Source organism: Podarcis bocagei (assembly GCF_964188305.1).
Source record: "Podarcis bocagei genome assembly, chromosome: 3".
Taxonomy (NCBI): domain Eukaryota; kingdom Metazoa; phylum Chordata; class Lepidosauria; order Squamata; family Lacertidae; genus Podarcis; species Podarcis bocagei.
In genome coordinates, this window is record NC_138127.1 from 54910942 (window position 1) to 54928755 (window position 17814).

General features: G+C 39.1%; 1 protein-coding gene and 1 long non-coding RNA gene across 15 annotated transcripts in view; one reads left to right on the top strand and one right to left on the bottom strand.

Moving 5' to 3' along the window:
* ARID1B (AT-rich interaction domain 1B) overlaps positions 1-17814 on the top strand; it is a 358734-nt gene that overhangs the window by 100433 nt on the left and 240487 nt on the right. For all 14 annotated transcript variants that reach the window (XM_081187405.1, XM_081187413.1, XM_081187415.1 and 11 more), the window contains one exon: positions 1953-2063. In XM_081187405.1, the coding sequence (XP_081043531.1) occupies positions 1953-2063 (111 nt within the window). The remainder of the gene's footprint in view (positions 1-1952; positions 2064-17814) is intronic.
* Positions 2072-11059, bottom strand: LOC308583476. Its single transcript, XR_014006243.1, has 3 exons — positions 10460-11059; positions 6405-6525; positions 2072-4328 (listed from the first exon to the last, which is right to left on the bottom strand). It is a non-coding gene; the product is annotated as an uncharacterized lncRNA (long non-coding RNA).

Below are 17814 nucleotides of genomic sequence, written 5' to 3' on the forward strand. Positions count from 1 at the left end.
GCACGTACTTAAAAGTCGGATGTGGATCAAAAAGAAAGTGACCTATCAATTTCATTAGCACTAAAAACAAAGAAAAAAGTCCAACACCTACCTACCTACCTACCTATCAATCAATCATTATTCACATTTTTTTCAAAAGAACTGGCTAAGCATTTTTCTATATTTTATCTGCATTCAGATTGAAGCAAAAAGGATTTGTTTCTCTGAATCTGCCTGATAGAGAGAAGGATCCAGCTGTGACTCTATTTGGCTTTCATCTGTCTTACCAATTTGGAGACCCTCATGGCAACATCATGTTTAATACACCCAGAAAGAGTTAACTGGCTCATAGCATTGCAGGACTTGGAAGTAGCTGCTATTGGACCAGATGCTTTTGGCACCCCAGAGAGTCCTTTTTAAGGACCAGCAGCAAAACTGTGAGTGCACTTATGGGGGTGCTATAGAGAAATTATTTCCTTGCACTTTCAGGCTAAAAATGTTGCATGTAAAAATAATTGTTCACATTTAGTTGTTTATCAAAATTGCAAACAAAGACAGGAAAAAACAAATTAAGAGAGCAATCTGTTATGCAATTTTTTTTGGGGGGGGGGAGACAATAAAACAGCTTTCCTCCTTGATTGTTAAGGTGTGATATCTGTTTTCTGCAATTGGCTCTTCAACTTTCTGTGCCACATGCTAAAATAAGAGTTTCACATTCTGTCCTACTCCTTGTCTGTATAAGAACAAACCGTAAGGTTGACTGTGGGTGCAGGTAAGACTTGTAATTAATATGTACCTGGGAACATAAAGTAAAACTGGCTTCTGCATATACTAATATGCCATTATTTTTATTTATGCTTTCTTGTACTGCAGTGCGAAAGAAATCTGTCCCTAATCTATTGGGACAGACTTAGCACAAGAAGTAAACATTTTCAGTTTAATGCATCTTTCAAGTTGATGTCCCGTCCTTGAAAACTTGATATAGGTTTGGTTGACATCTTGTGGTAATTCTGCCCTCAGTTCTGCACAAATAAATCCTGTTGATTTGAATAGGGCATGCGTTGGGTGCAGGGTTTTGGGCAGCTTATTAAACCATTTCCCAAAACAATTCACTTTAAAATTCATTGAAATAGAAAGCCAGAGAGAGAGAGAGAGAGAGAGACAGAGAGAGACTTAGGGCACATTCTAGGCATACACATGTTTTATCCTGAATCCCCTTGTCTCACCTGAGCATGTATTCTGGAGCATTATCATTTGACCAAACGGAGTGGAGGGTATGTGTAAGGAATGGCCTTTTGAACAGCTTGCATACACTATGGGGAAAACTCTGCTCTGTTGAGCATTATTGACACTCTCCATATATGGTAGAATGGATATTCCATTAGTGTTAATTTTAGAGCTTCCTGAAATGCAGCTCTTCAAGAATTATAATTGTAGTCATATGCTCTGGAATAAATGGAAAGGGCTCCTGATTAGCTCTCTCCTGTAACAAATGGTATCTTACCGAACCCTCCTCAAATTCTCTCTTACGTCTTCATTCCACCAGAAAAAAATGAGAGCGTTATCTAGTCTCGGTGCTGGAAGCAAGATTTCTGTAGAGATTCCGAGGCGCCACACATTTCAGTCCATCCCACCCACTCCCATCCCCATTCCTTCCCCACTCTTCCTGGGCCTGTTCCGCCCCCGCCCTCTTGCGGTGCCAAAAATGGTGTGTGCACCAGTGGTCGCACATGTGCCGATCGCACCCAGATGGGGAGTTGCCTATAAATAGTTATATTTTGAGCCCTGTGGACATGTCTTGGGTGTGGAAAGTGCACCAGAATATATGTGTGTGTGTGTGTGTGTGTGTGTGTGTGTGTGTGTGTGTGTGTTAGTTAATCCCTCAACGTATAGCCGGTCTTTTCTCTCTTCTCATGAACTTTATCATACCTCCTCTTTTGCATTATTAATATATTAATATCTGTTTTATCCAGGAAATGTCTCAGGAAGCCTATGGATCCAGGTCCCAGCCCCCAATCACCCAAGGCAAGCCTAACCATGAAGAAATGAATCTAATCCAACAAGAGAGGCCATCAAGCTTACCAGTAAGAAATTAGTTGTCATCTGGTAGAAATGTTTCATGTACTGTGTTGAAAATAATATTCTGCAGTGTAGAAATTGTTTCAAATTCTTGCTGTTTGGGGAGTTTTTCAGTATCAAATTTATAATTGAATTTAAACTATAATGAGAAACAAGACAGTAAGGATTTAGCTCATATATTCAGAGAATTCCTTCATTCTCAAAGATAATTGAATAATCCCCATTCATTTTCTGTATTGGATGTTGAATATTTAAGATATACACATTTAACTAGATATGCAAGAATAATATTTCTCCTTGCATATGCTCACATCTGTTGTGCTAAACATTTATCACCAAATTGGTGTCTGAAGGAAGCTGGAGTATACTTAAATATTCCTGCGTTAAGATTGTACCACTTTCTGCAGTGCTTCTTAACTTTAAAAACCAGCATTTGTGCAGATGACCTTTCAGTGTTTTAGATGCAATATTTCCAATTATGGACGATTTGCACAACCATGTTTTCTATTGGATTGTTGCAGATAGCCTGATCATTTAACTTGGTAACATGTCAACTCATCACAGTCAAGCTAATACTGATTGCATGGGGGGGGGCGGTTAAAGAAGTACTTTTATGTGATAATCTTGTCATATTATAATTACCTTATTAACTTAGTTGAGTGAATCTGATCTTGATTGACAATATGGAAAACATTTTTGGAATGATAATTGGAAAATACTTCTTATTTTGTGAATTAGTGAGAAAACAAGTGATGATGTTGAACAGTGATGATATTGAAATTTTAAAAAGGTGATATGCTTAATAATAGCAAATTTTAAGTTGTATCTAAAATGAGAAGTTGTGTTTTTTGTGTGGCAGCCCTAGAAAAGTTTACTAGAAAGTAAATCTCTTGAATTTAGCAGGCTTTACGTCTAAGTAAATGTATTTAGGTGGGTTTTTCGGCTATAAGAACAGCCAACTCCAACTCTTACTTATCTGGTGCTTATGCTGTTGTGCTTGTTGGGGCTGATGGGAGTTGAAGTCCAAAGCATATGGAGAGCACCAAGTTGGGGAACGTTGGGTCACAGTAATTGTTTTCAGAGTAGTGTGGTTTTACATAGTGGTGGGTTTTGCTGGGTCATTTCATTTTTTGCTAAGAGTCACAAATGAGTTGTGTGCAATATTTTGTTTCCATTATTCAACTGCCAGGAACAAAAGTAAAAATTAGCAAAATAGTATCTATTTTCAATTCATTTCTGACCACATTTTTTCATGTATTTTTTAAAAAACAAAGTTTATAAAAGACAAATTGGTTAAAGCTGAATGCTTGCATACCGACCTACATAATTTAATAAGACATATATAGTCTTTAATAGGCTGACTATATATATTTCAGACTGTTAAAATTTGTTATGGTTACAGAAAATGCAGCTTCTTTCTCTAATTCCATGCAGTGTAGCACTTGAGTAATTTGGAATCACCACAGAGCCATTAAAAGAATGCTTTGCAGAAGTTTCACACTTTAAAAACCCTTAATTTTACCTGGAAAGCCTTAAGTATTCTACTGAAATTAGCCAGACTTTGATGAGCTAAGTTTGGCCGAATAACACGCTATGTTTCATCCCCAACTATGTTTAATTTTAAAAAGCAAGAAAATAAGAGGGAATGAGTTACATAAAATATTTCTACTTTTGGGACTTTTTGTATGGGCTTTTAGTTTCCCTGTAATAATTAGTAAATAGCTTTTTTTTATTTGTATATGTTTCATGTTTGTCACTTTGTATCACACTTTCTTCAATAATTCTTAGTAATGAATTATTTTTAGGACTACGCTAATGCAGGACCTAGTTCATGAAAGCATCATATATTGCAAAAGGGATAATCCTCATCTTGGCAGTTGTTGGAGGGACTGAGAAATGGAGCAAAATGTTCACCAATTAAGAATGAGGGCAGAAAATTTGCCCTCATGCTATAATTAGGTGTCCTGGCATCAGATCTCATATGCTACATGGCATTGTGAGAAAGCCTAATTAAAGCGAGGACAGTCTTTCTGGCCCTTACTCTGATTTAGCTTCATGGGCTCATTGCCAAAAATCACAGGGCCACAAGTTCTGTACAAATGCTGATCTGGGAACAGTATTTCTGCCTGTTTGGGATGCGGTTGGGCCCTTGATGAATATGATTTGATGTGCCCCTTGACCTGGTCTTGCTAGTAGATGTTCAGCTGATGCTTCATTTAGTGGGGCACTTGTGCTGGGATTTCTGGGGCTACTGTCTTCATGTCAGGAGCCTGTTCAAATAATATTAGAAAGAATATGATGTATTTGGTTTGACACTGTCAACAAAAAGTAGATCAGGAACAAAAGCAAAATATGTGAAATTACTTGAAACTGTTAAAATTAATTTAAAAATTATCCTTCAGTGTTCCAATTTGCTTTAGCTCCTTGATAAATGTTGAAAATCTATGAAACAATATACACAGTGGTACCTCCGGTTGTGAATGGGATCCGTTCCAGAGGTCCGGCTGGATCCCGAGGTTTCCGCAACCTGAGGACCACTGTTCTGTGCATGCACGTGGTGGTAGACCACTTCTGCGCATGCATGCGCGGCGAAACCCGGTCCAGTACTTCCAGGTTTGCCGCTTTTGTAACGTGAAGTTTACGTAACCAGAGGGTTACGTAAGCCGAGGTGCTACTGTACAAGTAAAAGAAAAACACACAGGAAATGCCAGTACAGTGGTACCTCAGGTTACATACGCTTCAGGTTACATACGCTTCAGATTACAGACTCCGCTAACCCACAAATAGTGCTTCAGGTTAAGAACTTTGCTTCAAGATAAGAACAGAAATCATGCTCCGGCGGCATGGCGGCAGCAGGAGGCCCCATTAGCTAAAGTGGTGCTTCAGGTTAAGAACAGTTTCAGGTTAAGAACGGACCTCTGGAACGAATTAAGTACTTAAACTGAGGTACCACTGTATTGCCTACTAAAAAAAGTAGCCACCTTATTTTACCCAAATAGTAATGCATTTTTTAATTCATCTGAGCAGGCCAACTTCTTTCTCCGATGGATTTGTGTAAAATAGTGTAGGCAATAATCCAAAGGATTCAATGGCACTTTTGCTTGTGCAAGAAAAGGCGCTATGATTTGTGCCAACTCCTCCTTTCCCCGGCAGCACTCCCCTGTCCTGCATCTAATACTATTTCTAAGAACCCCCCAACTCTAAAGACCAGATTTTTGGGGTACATTGCATGCTTCAATTGAGAGGAGGTGGTGGGAAAGTGACATTCCACAAGCAGAATTCTTCACACGGTTTTTAGGACCCAAGCTACAATGTGGCTCCTGTCGAATCGTGGATATATTCAGCAAACATTTCCATGAATATTGCAGCAATTTCAGGCAAAGATGCTATTATGATCATGGGATTTTCTGCTGGCTATATCACCGATTTAACCAGCTCATACATTATGTTTCCCCACAAAATCACTTACTCAGCTATGGACTGGACTGCATCAATTCTAAGCACTAGAATGCAGAAGTGGGGGAGAAGTGCGCACATGAGCTCAGCTGAATACCTGATGGAACAAGTAAACTTTGAAAATCACAAAGTAGCTTAGTGGTTCCACCAGATGATTGGCTGCAAACCACTTTTGGGTATGTGCATACTTTTCTGTCACCTATGCATATGTTGTGTGTGTGTGTGTGTGTGTGTGTGTAAAAATTTAAATATACTTTTAACCAGTGCTATTTATTTCTAAAAAAAATGTTTAGAGGAACAGTGGTACCTTGCGTTACAAACACCTCAGGTTACAAACACTTCGGGTTACAGACTCCGCTAACCTGGAAGTAGTACCTCAGGTTAAGAACTTTACCTCAGAACGAGAACAGAAACCGCACGCTGGTGGCAGCGGGAGGCCCCATTAGCTAAAGTGGTACCTCAGGTTAAGAATGGACCTCCGGAACGAATTAAGTTTGTAACCAGAGGTACCACTGTACTCTCATTTTCCTACTCATATTGAAATACTGCCCCTCAATGAGGCCAAACTTAGATTCACAAAATGCTTAGGGGTATGCGTACCCCTGCGTCCTCCCAGAAAAAAAGCACTGCTTTCTTACTAAAGGTAAAGGGACCCCTGACCGTTAGGTCCATTCGTGGATGACTCTGGGGTTGCGGCGCTCATCTTGCTTTATTGGCCGAGGGAGCCGGCGTACAGCTTCCAGGTCATGTGGCCAGCATGACTAAGTACATCTAACTGAAGCAACCCCTTCTTATTCCCCTGCCTACCCATGCCTCCATTCCATCCCTTAATGTGTAGCTATCCTGCGTTTATTTTAGATTGTAATCCTTGGAGTAGAGACCTGACATACCTGTTTTTTGTAAAGTGCTCTGTGTGTGTGTGTCTTTGTGTCTGTGAAGATATGTGGGTCTCCTGCCATTTGTACCATCTGCTCCTTGGAAATCTCACCCTGTTTTTCTCAAGGTTTCTCTCTGAATTTCAGGGGACAGTTTAATTTATTTCCTTCAGCGGAGAACCAAACTCATTTAATTATATAGACACAAGATACTACCTTATAATGGTGAACTAAAAAATATGCACTGTTTTACTTGGATACTTAAAGAATTGACCCACATTCAAAACAGTCTAGGTCAAACTGTGTCCAGATAACTGAAGAATAAAAGGAATAATAATTTACTATGATGTTGGACAAGCCATTAAGATTAGCTAATAAAAGTATGGTTTGTTTGTAGCCATTTGTTTCCAGCCCACATTAGAAATTCATCTGCTTTGAATTTAACAGGAACATTTGTGCCAGGATTTTTATATACAATGTGTGAAGGAAATGGAACAACTAGTGAACTGTCTAGCTGTGCTTGCTTGCAACACAAACTTTTAGAAAACCTCTCTGAAGGGTGAGAGAGCATTCAACTTTATGAACCGTACAAATGGTTTATACTTTTGACATCTTTTTGAGAAATGTGTTTTAAAAATAAATCTGTGCAGTGCAGTACTGATCAAAATGCATTAGACATCTCTTTGCTTTTTAATGTATATTATTCATTGGTTATTTAAGAAAAATGGCCCCAAGAAGTATATTATGCTGAGAACCCATTTAACTTACAATATTATCTTTTTTCCAAAAGTATAATTATTTTGACATAATTTGAAAAAGAAGTTATCTAACAGTACAATTACTAACTGCCCCCAAGATCAGTATTGTAAAACAGATGTTCAAAAAACTACCCTGAAAGAGACATATTTAAGTATCCCAAGGTGATATTCAAATAACATAGATTTAAACTTAACAAGGTTTTGGGAATACAGCGCAAAAGAGTCTGATTTTCAAGGTTTGCTAACAAAACAAGAAGGAATGCACAACCTTAGTAATAGTTAGATATTTCAAAATAACTATTATATTAAAATAAAAAAACTTTCTCATGGTGAGATGTGGCTGAGGATGGTTTCACAGAAAACTTTTGGCAGTCCTTTAGATGAAGTTATTTTTAAAATGGTACTATGGTATCAGGACAGGAAAATTTTCAGTAAGCAAAAGCTTTTGAGCTTGACTTGGTTTATTTTGTTAGCCAAATGAATACTCCCGCAGGTGAATGAAGAAACAAAACAAACAACTAATAAAAATTCTAGTACTGTTTACGGATGTTATTGCTGATTTGCAGAAAGGTCAGCAAGCTAGCTCTTGATAATGGAAGTTAAATGCAACCTGCAACTGATACATGAATGGTGCCTGGGTACCAATCATACCCCTGGTTATTTACTTCTGTTCCTTTCTTGAGCTGAAAATAACTATTTGGCAATATGGTAAATAAAAAAAGAGGAAACTTTTGATGGTGTAATTTTTGTGACTGAAATTTTCACATTGTTTTTGCTCAGTGTGGAATGAATGGTGTTTACCCCCCTTTCATTTTGCTTGCTCCAGCAATGTTGTAAAATAACTGAATGATCTGGTTTTCCTTTGTTTGGGTCAAGAAATTTTAGCTGAAAATTGTTACTCTGTGAAAGAAGATTATTGACTCAACAAGCCTTCAATTTTCACTGAATAACACTCCCACCCTCTAGCTTCAGGAACATATTGTGCATCCATTCTATTTTAAAGTATAGACTGTAATTTAAGACTGAGGCACTTTGATGCCCCACTGAACTTTGTTTAAGCCTGGAATAAAAGAGGGGGGAAGCTTTAAGCTCCAAAGCAAGTGACTAAGCTTTCCCAAGTGATTTTCTTAGCTACTATACTATAGATTAAGAAAAAGTTAGAAAAAAAATAACTTTTTCTTTTCAGAATACAGCTGATTTTAGCTTAAGTTTCACAAATAAGGCATGTGTGGGAACATATTATCATAGGAGAATCTATTGAAGGCAGGTAATTTAAAATCATAACTGTAATGGATTTCTAGAGACAAGACATTGCTATATGCTTCCTGGAAAGGCTGGTCATCGAATTGACTAAAAACAAAATGATCCTGGGCTGCCCAAGAGGTGATGCACAATACTATCAAATTCAACTTCGATATAAGTGGAAAGTCACACAGAAAGTCCATCAAGTTCGCATTTAATTTCAAGGGAGAACTTTTCTAAAACAGGATATGATTTTTTAAAAAAGAAATTTGAAAGGAAAAATCATGTAGGTTATATCTTTTTGAGATACTTGTGGTAGGATTCAATTAATGAGTCCCATCCTCAGAGGTTTCGCTCAAGGACTTCTGCTGGTGCAATAGGGCTTTGCTCCCTATTCTTCCCCCAAAATTGTCTCTGGAGGGGGTCAGGAGAATTCCCAGAACAGTGGGTGTGGGGAGGAGAGGGGGATCATTCCATCTGGCAAGCCAAATGCTTGCCGTGAGGATATCCCTAGTGTGACATTTAATTCCTCTTTTGGAGGTTACTAAAAAACACAATAATAAAAGCTCTGGTAGAATATACACCACAAATTAGGAAATATACCAAAAAGGATGCCAGCGTGGTTAACGAACACATCAAGGAAACTATAAAAAGCAGGAAAGCTTCCTATAAAACCTAAAATCTTGCTAAGAGGCTAACAAAACCAAGCACGAACTCTGGCTACTGATTATGAGGTAGGCAAACAAAGAATTAAAGAAGCATGTTTCAAAAATAACATTATTAATATATTACTACAAAATAGTGGAACTGTCCTTAAATAATTACAAATAGAGAAGACAGCAGGACCATTAGATGACTAGGAGATGGAAGGAATGCTAAAGGATGCTAGAGAGATTGCAGAGCAGTGGAGTGAATTATTTTCATTTGTCTGTGCAGTGGAAGATGTAGGACAGATAACCAACAAGTGAACCACTTTTTCCAGGGAGAGCATCTGAAGATCTTAGTCAAACTGACATGACAAGAGCTAAAGTTCTAGAGCTGGGAAACAATAAAAGTTAACAAATCACTGTGGCCAGATGGCATACATTGAAGTAGTTCTAGTTGTTGCAACTAAAATCAAACTCCTTTCTGATCTTCCAATAAATAGCAAAGTAGTCAGGAAATTGCATAATGCAGTCTAAAGTCAGTGCTGGCCCAATTGGCACAAAGCATTATTAAAGATAAAATTATTAGCATGTAGAACAAGATAGCTGCAAAGAGCAGTTCTGTCTGCAAAGAACAGTGTGTCAGCAAGCATGTGAATAGGGAAAGATCTATATATCCAAAAAGGCTCCTGGTAAGAAGTTACGGCAGGATTAGGGAAGCTGCAGTCCTCTAGATGTTGTTGGGACCACAGCTCCCACCATCCTTGACCATTGCTCATGCCGGCTGGGGCTGATAGGAACTAGAGCCCAAGAACATCTGGAGGACCACAGGTTCCCCATCACTAACTTAAGGGATAAGAAGCTTTGTCCTTTTGCTGATCAATAAAGAACAGGAAGCAGAATGCAGGAGTAAATGCAATGGAAGTAATTAATCAGTGGAGTTCTCTCAAGGATCTGTTTTGGGTCTTGTACTATTAACTTGCTCATAAATTGTCTGCTGTCCGTGGTGAGCAGTGATGTGGCCAGGTTTGAGAGATGAGACCAAATGATCCAGGCTGGTGAAAACCTTAAACAAACAACAAAGAGATCCATTTTTTCCAGACTCAGCAAATGAGCAACCAAGTGACAAATGTGGCTTAGTATGAGTAATACACATTGAGGCAAAAAGATCCAAATTTTGCATGTATACTCATGAGGTCTAAATCAATTAGTGTGTAGCTAGGAAGGAAATACTGAGGCTTTGCTCTATCAGGGCTCTTTCCATGTTCAGTTAACCAATCGTTGGAATGCATCCAATCCAAATTTCTGCGCAAAATCCTGGGGCTTCCAAATTGTGTGCCATATGCAGCCATGTGTCTGGAAATTGGACAAGGGCTGCTGGAAACCAAGGTGTGGCTCACCAATATAAAATTCTGGCTCCGCCTACATTTCATATCTGATCCATTTTCTTTAACTTTCCACATGCTGGCAGAATCCCACCACTCCAAATGGCTACCTTGCATTGAGAGCAAAATCAGAACCTATCACTCAAGTCTCTGCTTATGCTCCAACAATTGGAAACATTCCAGACAATCAAGTGCAGAATCCTAGAGATTGAATTCCAAACCCTTTGCAGTGCAGCCAATAAAACCTGTTCCCCATTGGGGTTAAGAATTCCCACCTTTGTTTGGCCACTCCATATTTACACCAGCTTTACAATCCCAGAGCTCTTTCCATTACAAGAGCTCTTTCCATTGCAAGATTTAATGTCTTACCATCTGCAGTTTTGCAAGGTAGATTCTCAAAAATCTCATACTCTGAAAGACGCTGCCCTTGTTGCACCAAACAGGTCGAATCCATCACAGATGTTTTATTGCCCATTTTTTCAAAAATATATGATAAATATTTGGAGGGGATTTGAAGGAGGGGATTTATTAAACTGATGATTCCAGAGTGTCTTATCTGCTGAACAATTGTAATAATTACGTTGTGGAGAGTGTGGCAAGATTTTTGAGCAACACTATGAGATTGCGTCCTCATAGATCCTAAGAGGCATTTTTGTATCTCACGACGTCTGAACATGTATATAATGCACTTTTTCTATGCCAAGAAAGGAAATTGATTGATATATTTTCTGAAAAAGCATGTCTGATAATAATTGATAATAACTGAAACATGTTTAAACTAAACATAGCCAGTTTGCGTAGCCCACAGCCTTTGCATTATAGAATTTATATCTGACTAGGGGAGTAGTTAGGATATTAAGGATTTCTGTTTGACCCTGTAAGGACACTAAGCAAAATCACATACTTGAAAACTAAATGTCCGTATTTTCTATACTGTTTGTTGTACAGTTTAAATATTCGTAATTTTCACAGCAATAAAATGTATAACACACTGTGACTTTAATCTTAGATTTAAAAAGTAGGCTTTAACTCAGTGTATTTAGTAGAGACTCCTTGATTCAATTTTCAGGGATCATGAATATTGTCTTTAACATGTATGTTTTATTACATTTGGCTATAATTTAAGTTGTTTTTTTAAAGGATTGTTTTTCATTAAAAATATATTTTAAAATGACATCCATTTAAAAAAATGTTTTAAAAGCATTTATTTTTATCCAGCATGACCTATTGCAGCGATGCCACAACTTTTGACATAAGAAAAATTAATATTAGTTCTGAAACATTTAATTAAATATCTCTTCTTACTCATATTTATACATTCAAAAACAAACATATTGTCACCCTTCATGTTTCAATATATTCTTCTTAATCTGTTAAATATAGTGTGGTGCAATATATTTCATTAGCTTACAAAATATGGACATTTGTGCTTAATTATTCTCTCTATGTGCTAAATGAGGTTTATGCTTTCAGGCTTTGAAATGTGAGAAGTTTGCACCTTTCAGATTTAACCTCTCTGATCTATTTTTTGTTGTGGCACTACATCACATAAAAGTGCTAGGCATTGTTCAGTGACTAAAATCTAAAACAGGCCCTGCTTGTGGATTTACACTTATGTTCACTTTTTGCCTAAAAATCACTTGGCTAGTAAAGGATGTGTTTCAGTTTTAAGCCTGTACTTTTGTCATCTTAGATTCCCAGTGCTTCCAGTTGCAGACATGAGATGGGTTGTAACTGCATGCGCATGATTAGTATTTAACCCAGAATCTCAACATTATATTTAGATTCTTGCTTATTTTCTCACAACAAATCACAGTTCTGCATAAAGGCATTTATTCTTGTTACTCCATGTCTTGCCAGTGTAATTACTCTTAACACTGTCCGTTCAGCACCTCAACCCTTGACTATAGCTTCTTTGATTCATAGAGCTGACTTATTCTCTGGATGCGGCCTGAGATTGTATTTGATCCAGCAGGTCAGAGGTCCTATATACCATTTCAAGCATGGCTTGGTTCCCAACCACTCTTCTTAATGGGGACTTGTTAGAAAGGGTATCCAGGTGCGCTAAGATGAAACAGCAAGGTCTCGGGGAAGCAGGGTATACTGTAGTTTTGGTGAGCAGGCTCAGCCCGCTTAAGAGTGGGAAACCTCTTCACACAGTGGTGCCGCAATAAAACGGCTGGCACACTTGCAAAGCTAAGCAGGGTCTGCTTTCAGATTGGATGGGAAACTACGTGTTGAGATTCCTCCATGGGGTGGGGGATTGGACTAAAAGACCCTTGTGGTCCCTTCCATCTCCAGTTCTATGAATCTGTGATTCTATCATTTTACTGTATGGCAAGGAACTGTATCAGCCACCCCCACCCCACCCCCCGTCCCTTGCGTCATTGGCAAGGAGGTATATTGGCATCTCTGACCATGGACCAGAAACTCCAAAAGTTTGCTTTTTGTCGCCTTTCGTGCTCCACCAATGACTTCCTCTGCAGCCATTGGGGCTGAGTCTGCTCTGCTGCTCCTCTCCCCCTCCCACTCTGTCATCAGTCTGTCTTCCTGCCTCCGCTTGCTGCTTTCACTTTTGTCTCCTTCTGCCTTTCCTTCCTTTTTCCTCCTCCTGCAAGGGGCTTCCGTAGGGCTGCTGCGACGGTCCACCCCAGTGACCGGATTCCTCCACTGAGATGCCCAGAGGAGCCTGCACCCCTCTCCCGGCCACCCAGAGCAGCATAGGAGTGGCCAGAGGAACACACAGATGGATGAGCAGGATCTTAAACACTCTAAGCCAGAGTGGAGAGGCACAATCTTTTCACACACACCCCTGAGGTTGCACTGAAAGTGCATTTATGATCTGTTATAGAGGTGCCGCAAGTTATTGAGCAGGATGATCTTATAGGCAAACATCACTGCTTCACTTCTGTAAGAAGAATTGGGGGGCAGCAAAGCCTGTGATGGCCTAGCCCCCCTGATTCTGCTTGCACCCTGCGTGCCAGCCTAACCTGGTTCCCAGGGGGGATATCTATATCTATCTATCTATCTATCTATCTATCTATCTATCTATCTATCTATCTATCTATATCTATCTATCATCTATCTCTATCTAACTGTCTGTCTGTCTATCATCTAAATATATCACTTGATTTTAACAAAACGTCTAACCCAGGCATGTCCAAACTGTGTTTTGGCGGCCTAGTTCGGCCCGCCGGTCAGTTTAATCTGGCCCCTGTGGCAGTTTATTTCCTGGGGCTGGGGTAAAATCCTAAAAAAACTTCAACAACTTCAATCTTTAAAAAAGATCAACAACTTTGGTTGGCCCCCATGGCCCTTCACTTCATCAAATCTGGCCCTCTTTGAAAAAAGTTCGGACACCACTGGACTAAAAGCATTTTACAAAAAGAATGAAACATAAGCTTAACTTTGTGGTCAGGACAGTATAGTAGCTAAGTAACGGCTCCGGCAATCCAGTGGTGGCAACTGTTTCTTGAGTGACTTCTTTACCTGTGCAGGTTTGGAACGGAAGAAAATGCTACTAGCATATGGAACTATAACTTTCATAATATTTGGCAGAAAATGCTAGTGCTATTTTCCATCTAGGAAGTTTGAGAGTTGTAGATCACTCCACAGTGATCACAGGCAGAAGACAATACTGAAGTATCAGTGCACAATGCGTTCAGTTAAAAAAAAAAACTTGGGGAAAGGAAACATCCAAAAAGGAGCAGTTGGCTGCAGGAACTGTCACTGCCTGATACCCCCAGTGGAAGATTTGCCCCCTTGGGAGCTGGGATAGGTTGGGATAAGTTGAAGGACGATACAAGCTATTTTTATTTTTGTCTAGGAAGGAACTATAAAGGAGGGCAATACTACTTGCTGTGTAATTTTCCCATTATTTTGATTTCTCATGAGATTCTTTCTAGATCATTGCAGTCTCCAGTGCAGTCAACTCTGTGAGTGTACTTTACCAAGGGGAAAAAAATCCCCCTTCCAGTTGATGAATATTGTGGTACAGTCCACCTCGTAACCTTCCTGGATATTTTTATAATTTATCATCAGCTGACACAGCCTGGGTAGAATATTCTTACCACTCCCTCTGGCTGCTGGAAGTCTGAAATTACATCTTTGTCTTTGAAGTCAGGCACACTGTTAACGTTGCTATAGAGACAAGGCGGGTAATGGCCTCCACAGAGAGGAGATTGGTATTTAGCGTTTGAATGCTGCTGTACACAAGGCCTTGATTTTTAGAGTGGTTACTGAACTATCCCCTTTTAGTAAATGTTTAAAAATTACATTTTTACACGGTCTTACCAGATTAATAGTCATGGTTTATTTCATTTTAACTGCAAGGATAAAAGCATTATTCCATTAAATGGGGTGCTTTTTCCCCTCCTTTGGTTTATGCATTATTAACACAAGCTTTCTTGTTTTGCTTGTAACATTTTATAGGCTTTTTCAAACATGCAGTCTGATTTGCTCTGCTGCTCTTTTATTTTCAGAGCTTAACTCTTTCTGCTCACAATCGTTCCCCTAGGAATGGAGGAGTCCATCTTTGAACAGAATCAGGATGCTTTTGAAAATGTATTTAAAACTTAACTGTAGTTTGATTTTGAAACAACTATGGAAAAAGGTGTCCATGAGTCTTATTTTTTGGCCTTGAACCTCCTCTAGTGCTAATGAAACCTACATTCTGTCTCTGACTTCTGTAGGAGCTGGGATTGAAGTCAGTCTGCATTTTGTCTCTTGGTTTTACATCTGTATTATATCTGTCTTTTCTCCTTGGTGAACTTGACCATTGTAATTCAGTTTTAATAAATGTAATATGTAAATTATATACTTCATTTAATTAATTTATTAGATTTATATAACTGCCCTTCATCATAAATAAAAATATCAAGACAAGACTTGCTCTGTAAATATTTTTCTCTGACCACATTGCAAACTGTTGGGTGGTAAGAGAAGGAAGAAGGTTGCAAAACACATCCATCTGGCAGGCATCAATTTCCTCTACTATAGTTTTTCTTTGCTCTATTGAAAAAAAATAAAGTCTCCTGAATTAAGATGGCTAAGAATATTCTAAACCCTTGCATAATACTTCTGGGTGTGTATTGTTCAGCGTTGTTTAGAGGCGGGCAGTGCTAAATTCAGTGCAACAAGTATTTCAAAGAAGTAGGTACAGAAAGTAAGTGGCTGCAAACTTTGCTTTTTATTATTATTATTAATAAACCATAATAAAAACACTCTAGGAGGAATTGCAATACAGACTTCAACATTCTATGATTTTTTTATTGTTATCATGCTGTCCCTGCACAGGCTTGCGGGCCCTAAGACTTCACAGGAAGTGAGACTGGGACATAGATTCATTTCACATTAAACAAAGACAACTAAAATTAGCTAAGTATGGTTTAACATCTTTTGTTACCAGCTCATTACATGAGCTTCTGATTTCTATTAACTTGTAATGTGTGACAGTTATCTACTACATTTGTATCCTACTCTTCTTCCAAGGACCTCAGAGTGGCAGACATGAATCATAACCTCCTAGAGACCTTGTAAGATTGACTTTCCTGGAAGATAATAATATGCCCAAGGTCTTCTTTCATAATATTGGCTTTCACAGGTGAATGGAACACCTTGCAGTTCCAAAAACTGTTAAAGATCCTCTACTTCCCAACTGTCCCTCCATTCCTCCATCCATTAGCAACTTATTCTTAAGCAGAAGAAGGAAATACCAGGCCAGTGGATGGAACTGAGAGACAGTTGGATGGAGAGTCTTTACATATGTCAGAAACGTAAAGAAGCACGTTGAGTCTTCTCACCACGCAAGGGCTGTTGTGTAAGCTGGTTCATGGTTTAGAAGAGGCTTGAACCATGATATCCCTGGCCCAAAGCCAGCACTCCATCCACTACCTCCTGCTGGCTGAGAATGCCTCTTCTTGGTTGCTGCTCACCCCCTCCACATTAATATATTATAGGAACTCTTCAGTGAGTCCATGGTTACAGTTGTGTTCAGTTTCCTTCGTAAAGCAAATTATGAATTTTCAAGTTAAACCACATTCATGACTACTTCACAGACAAGAACCTCTTTCAGAAAACCTTTCTTTAAAGCCATCTGGTGGAGTCCTTATCAAATGTTATTTTCCTTCCCCCCTTCTTTCTCCTTTTCTCTCTCCCCCCCATCCCTTTTATTTGTCCTCTGCCTTGCCTTTGTTCTCTGCCTTTGCTTACACCTCCTTTAGCAACCACCTAAAGAATGTTTGGGAGGCCGTCCACATACTTTGGCAACTGTAGGAATAGCCCATGACTTCCAGATTGTAAGAGGGTCCATGGTAGAACGAAACTTTCTGCACAATAAGCACACGCAGCCAACACCTAATTTCCCGTATTCAATATGTGCTCAACCATGCACACACACATCATGCCAAACCTGGCAGTGACCCAAAAATGTCCCAAAGAGGGCAGAATGGGGAGGGGAGTTTGCAGGCTTTTTCAATGGTGTTTCAAATATTTGCGATCTCACTTAAATGTGTGGTGCCTTGGAACGTAACTCCCACGTAAATGGGGGATTGACTGAATATGTACAGTGGTGCCTCGCAAGACAAAATTAATTCGTTCCGCGAGTTTTTTCGTCTTGCGGTTTTTTTCGTCTCGTGAAGCACGGTTTCGGAAAAGTTTTGGAAAAGCTTCAAAAATCACCAAAGTCTTCAAAAACCTCAAAAAAGGCTACCACACCGCGTGCTATGAGTTGCTCCTCGAAGTCAAGTCGCAACTGTATTAACGGTTTTAAGAAAAAGGAAACAAACTTGCAAGACGTTTCCGTCTTGCGAAGCAAGCCCATAGGGAAAATCGTCTTGCGAAGCAACTCAAAAAACCAAAAACCCTTTCGTTTTGTGAGTTTTCCGTCTTGCGAGGCATTCGTCTTACAAGGCACCACTGTATATCATTTCTTTCCAGTTTAAGTTCTCATCGTAGGAATTTGGGGACAAAATGACATGGTTTCTGTAATATCAGTACACTTTTTTGCTGTACTGGACAAAGACAATTGAATACTTAGCATAATTTGGTTAGGCTATCATTAGGTATAGCAGAACTCCCAGAGTACCCTCCCAACTAACTTAAAAACAGTAGTCAATAAAAGCATATGAGAGAATAATATTCTATTTATAGTGTTCTGCACATCTATTTTCTTGGAGTAAAGTGGATAGAATACCAGTAGACCAGCAAAACATTAACAGGATGGGAGTCCAGATGGTGTTTCCATGCATAATCCATATCCAGGCAGCACTAAAATCTTGTCTGTACTGAGGATTAGTCCCAGTTTTGAGCTCTGGTAGCCAGCAGAATCTCTTGCCACAGTCTGTTGCGAAACCTTAGTGAATGAAAACCACATTTTGCTCTTGTGAATTTTAGCTCT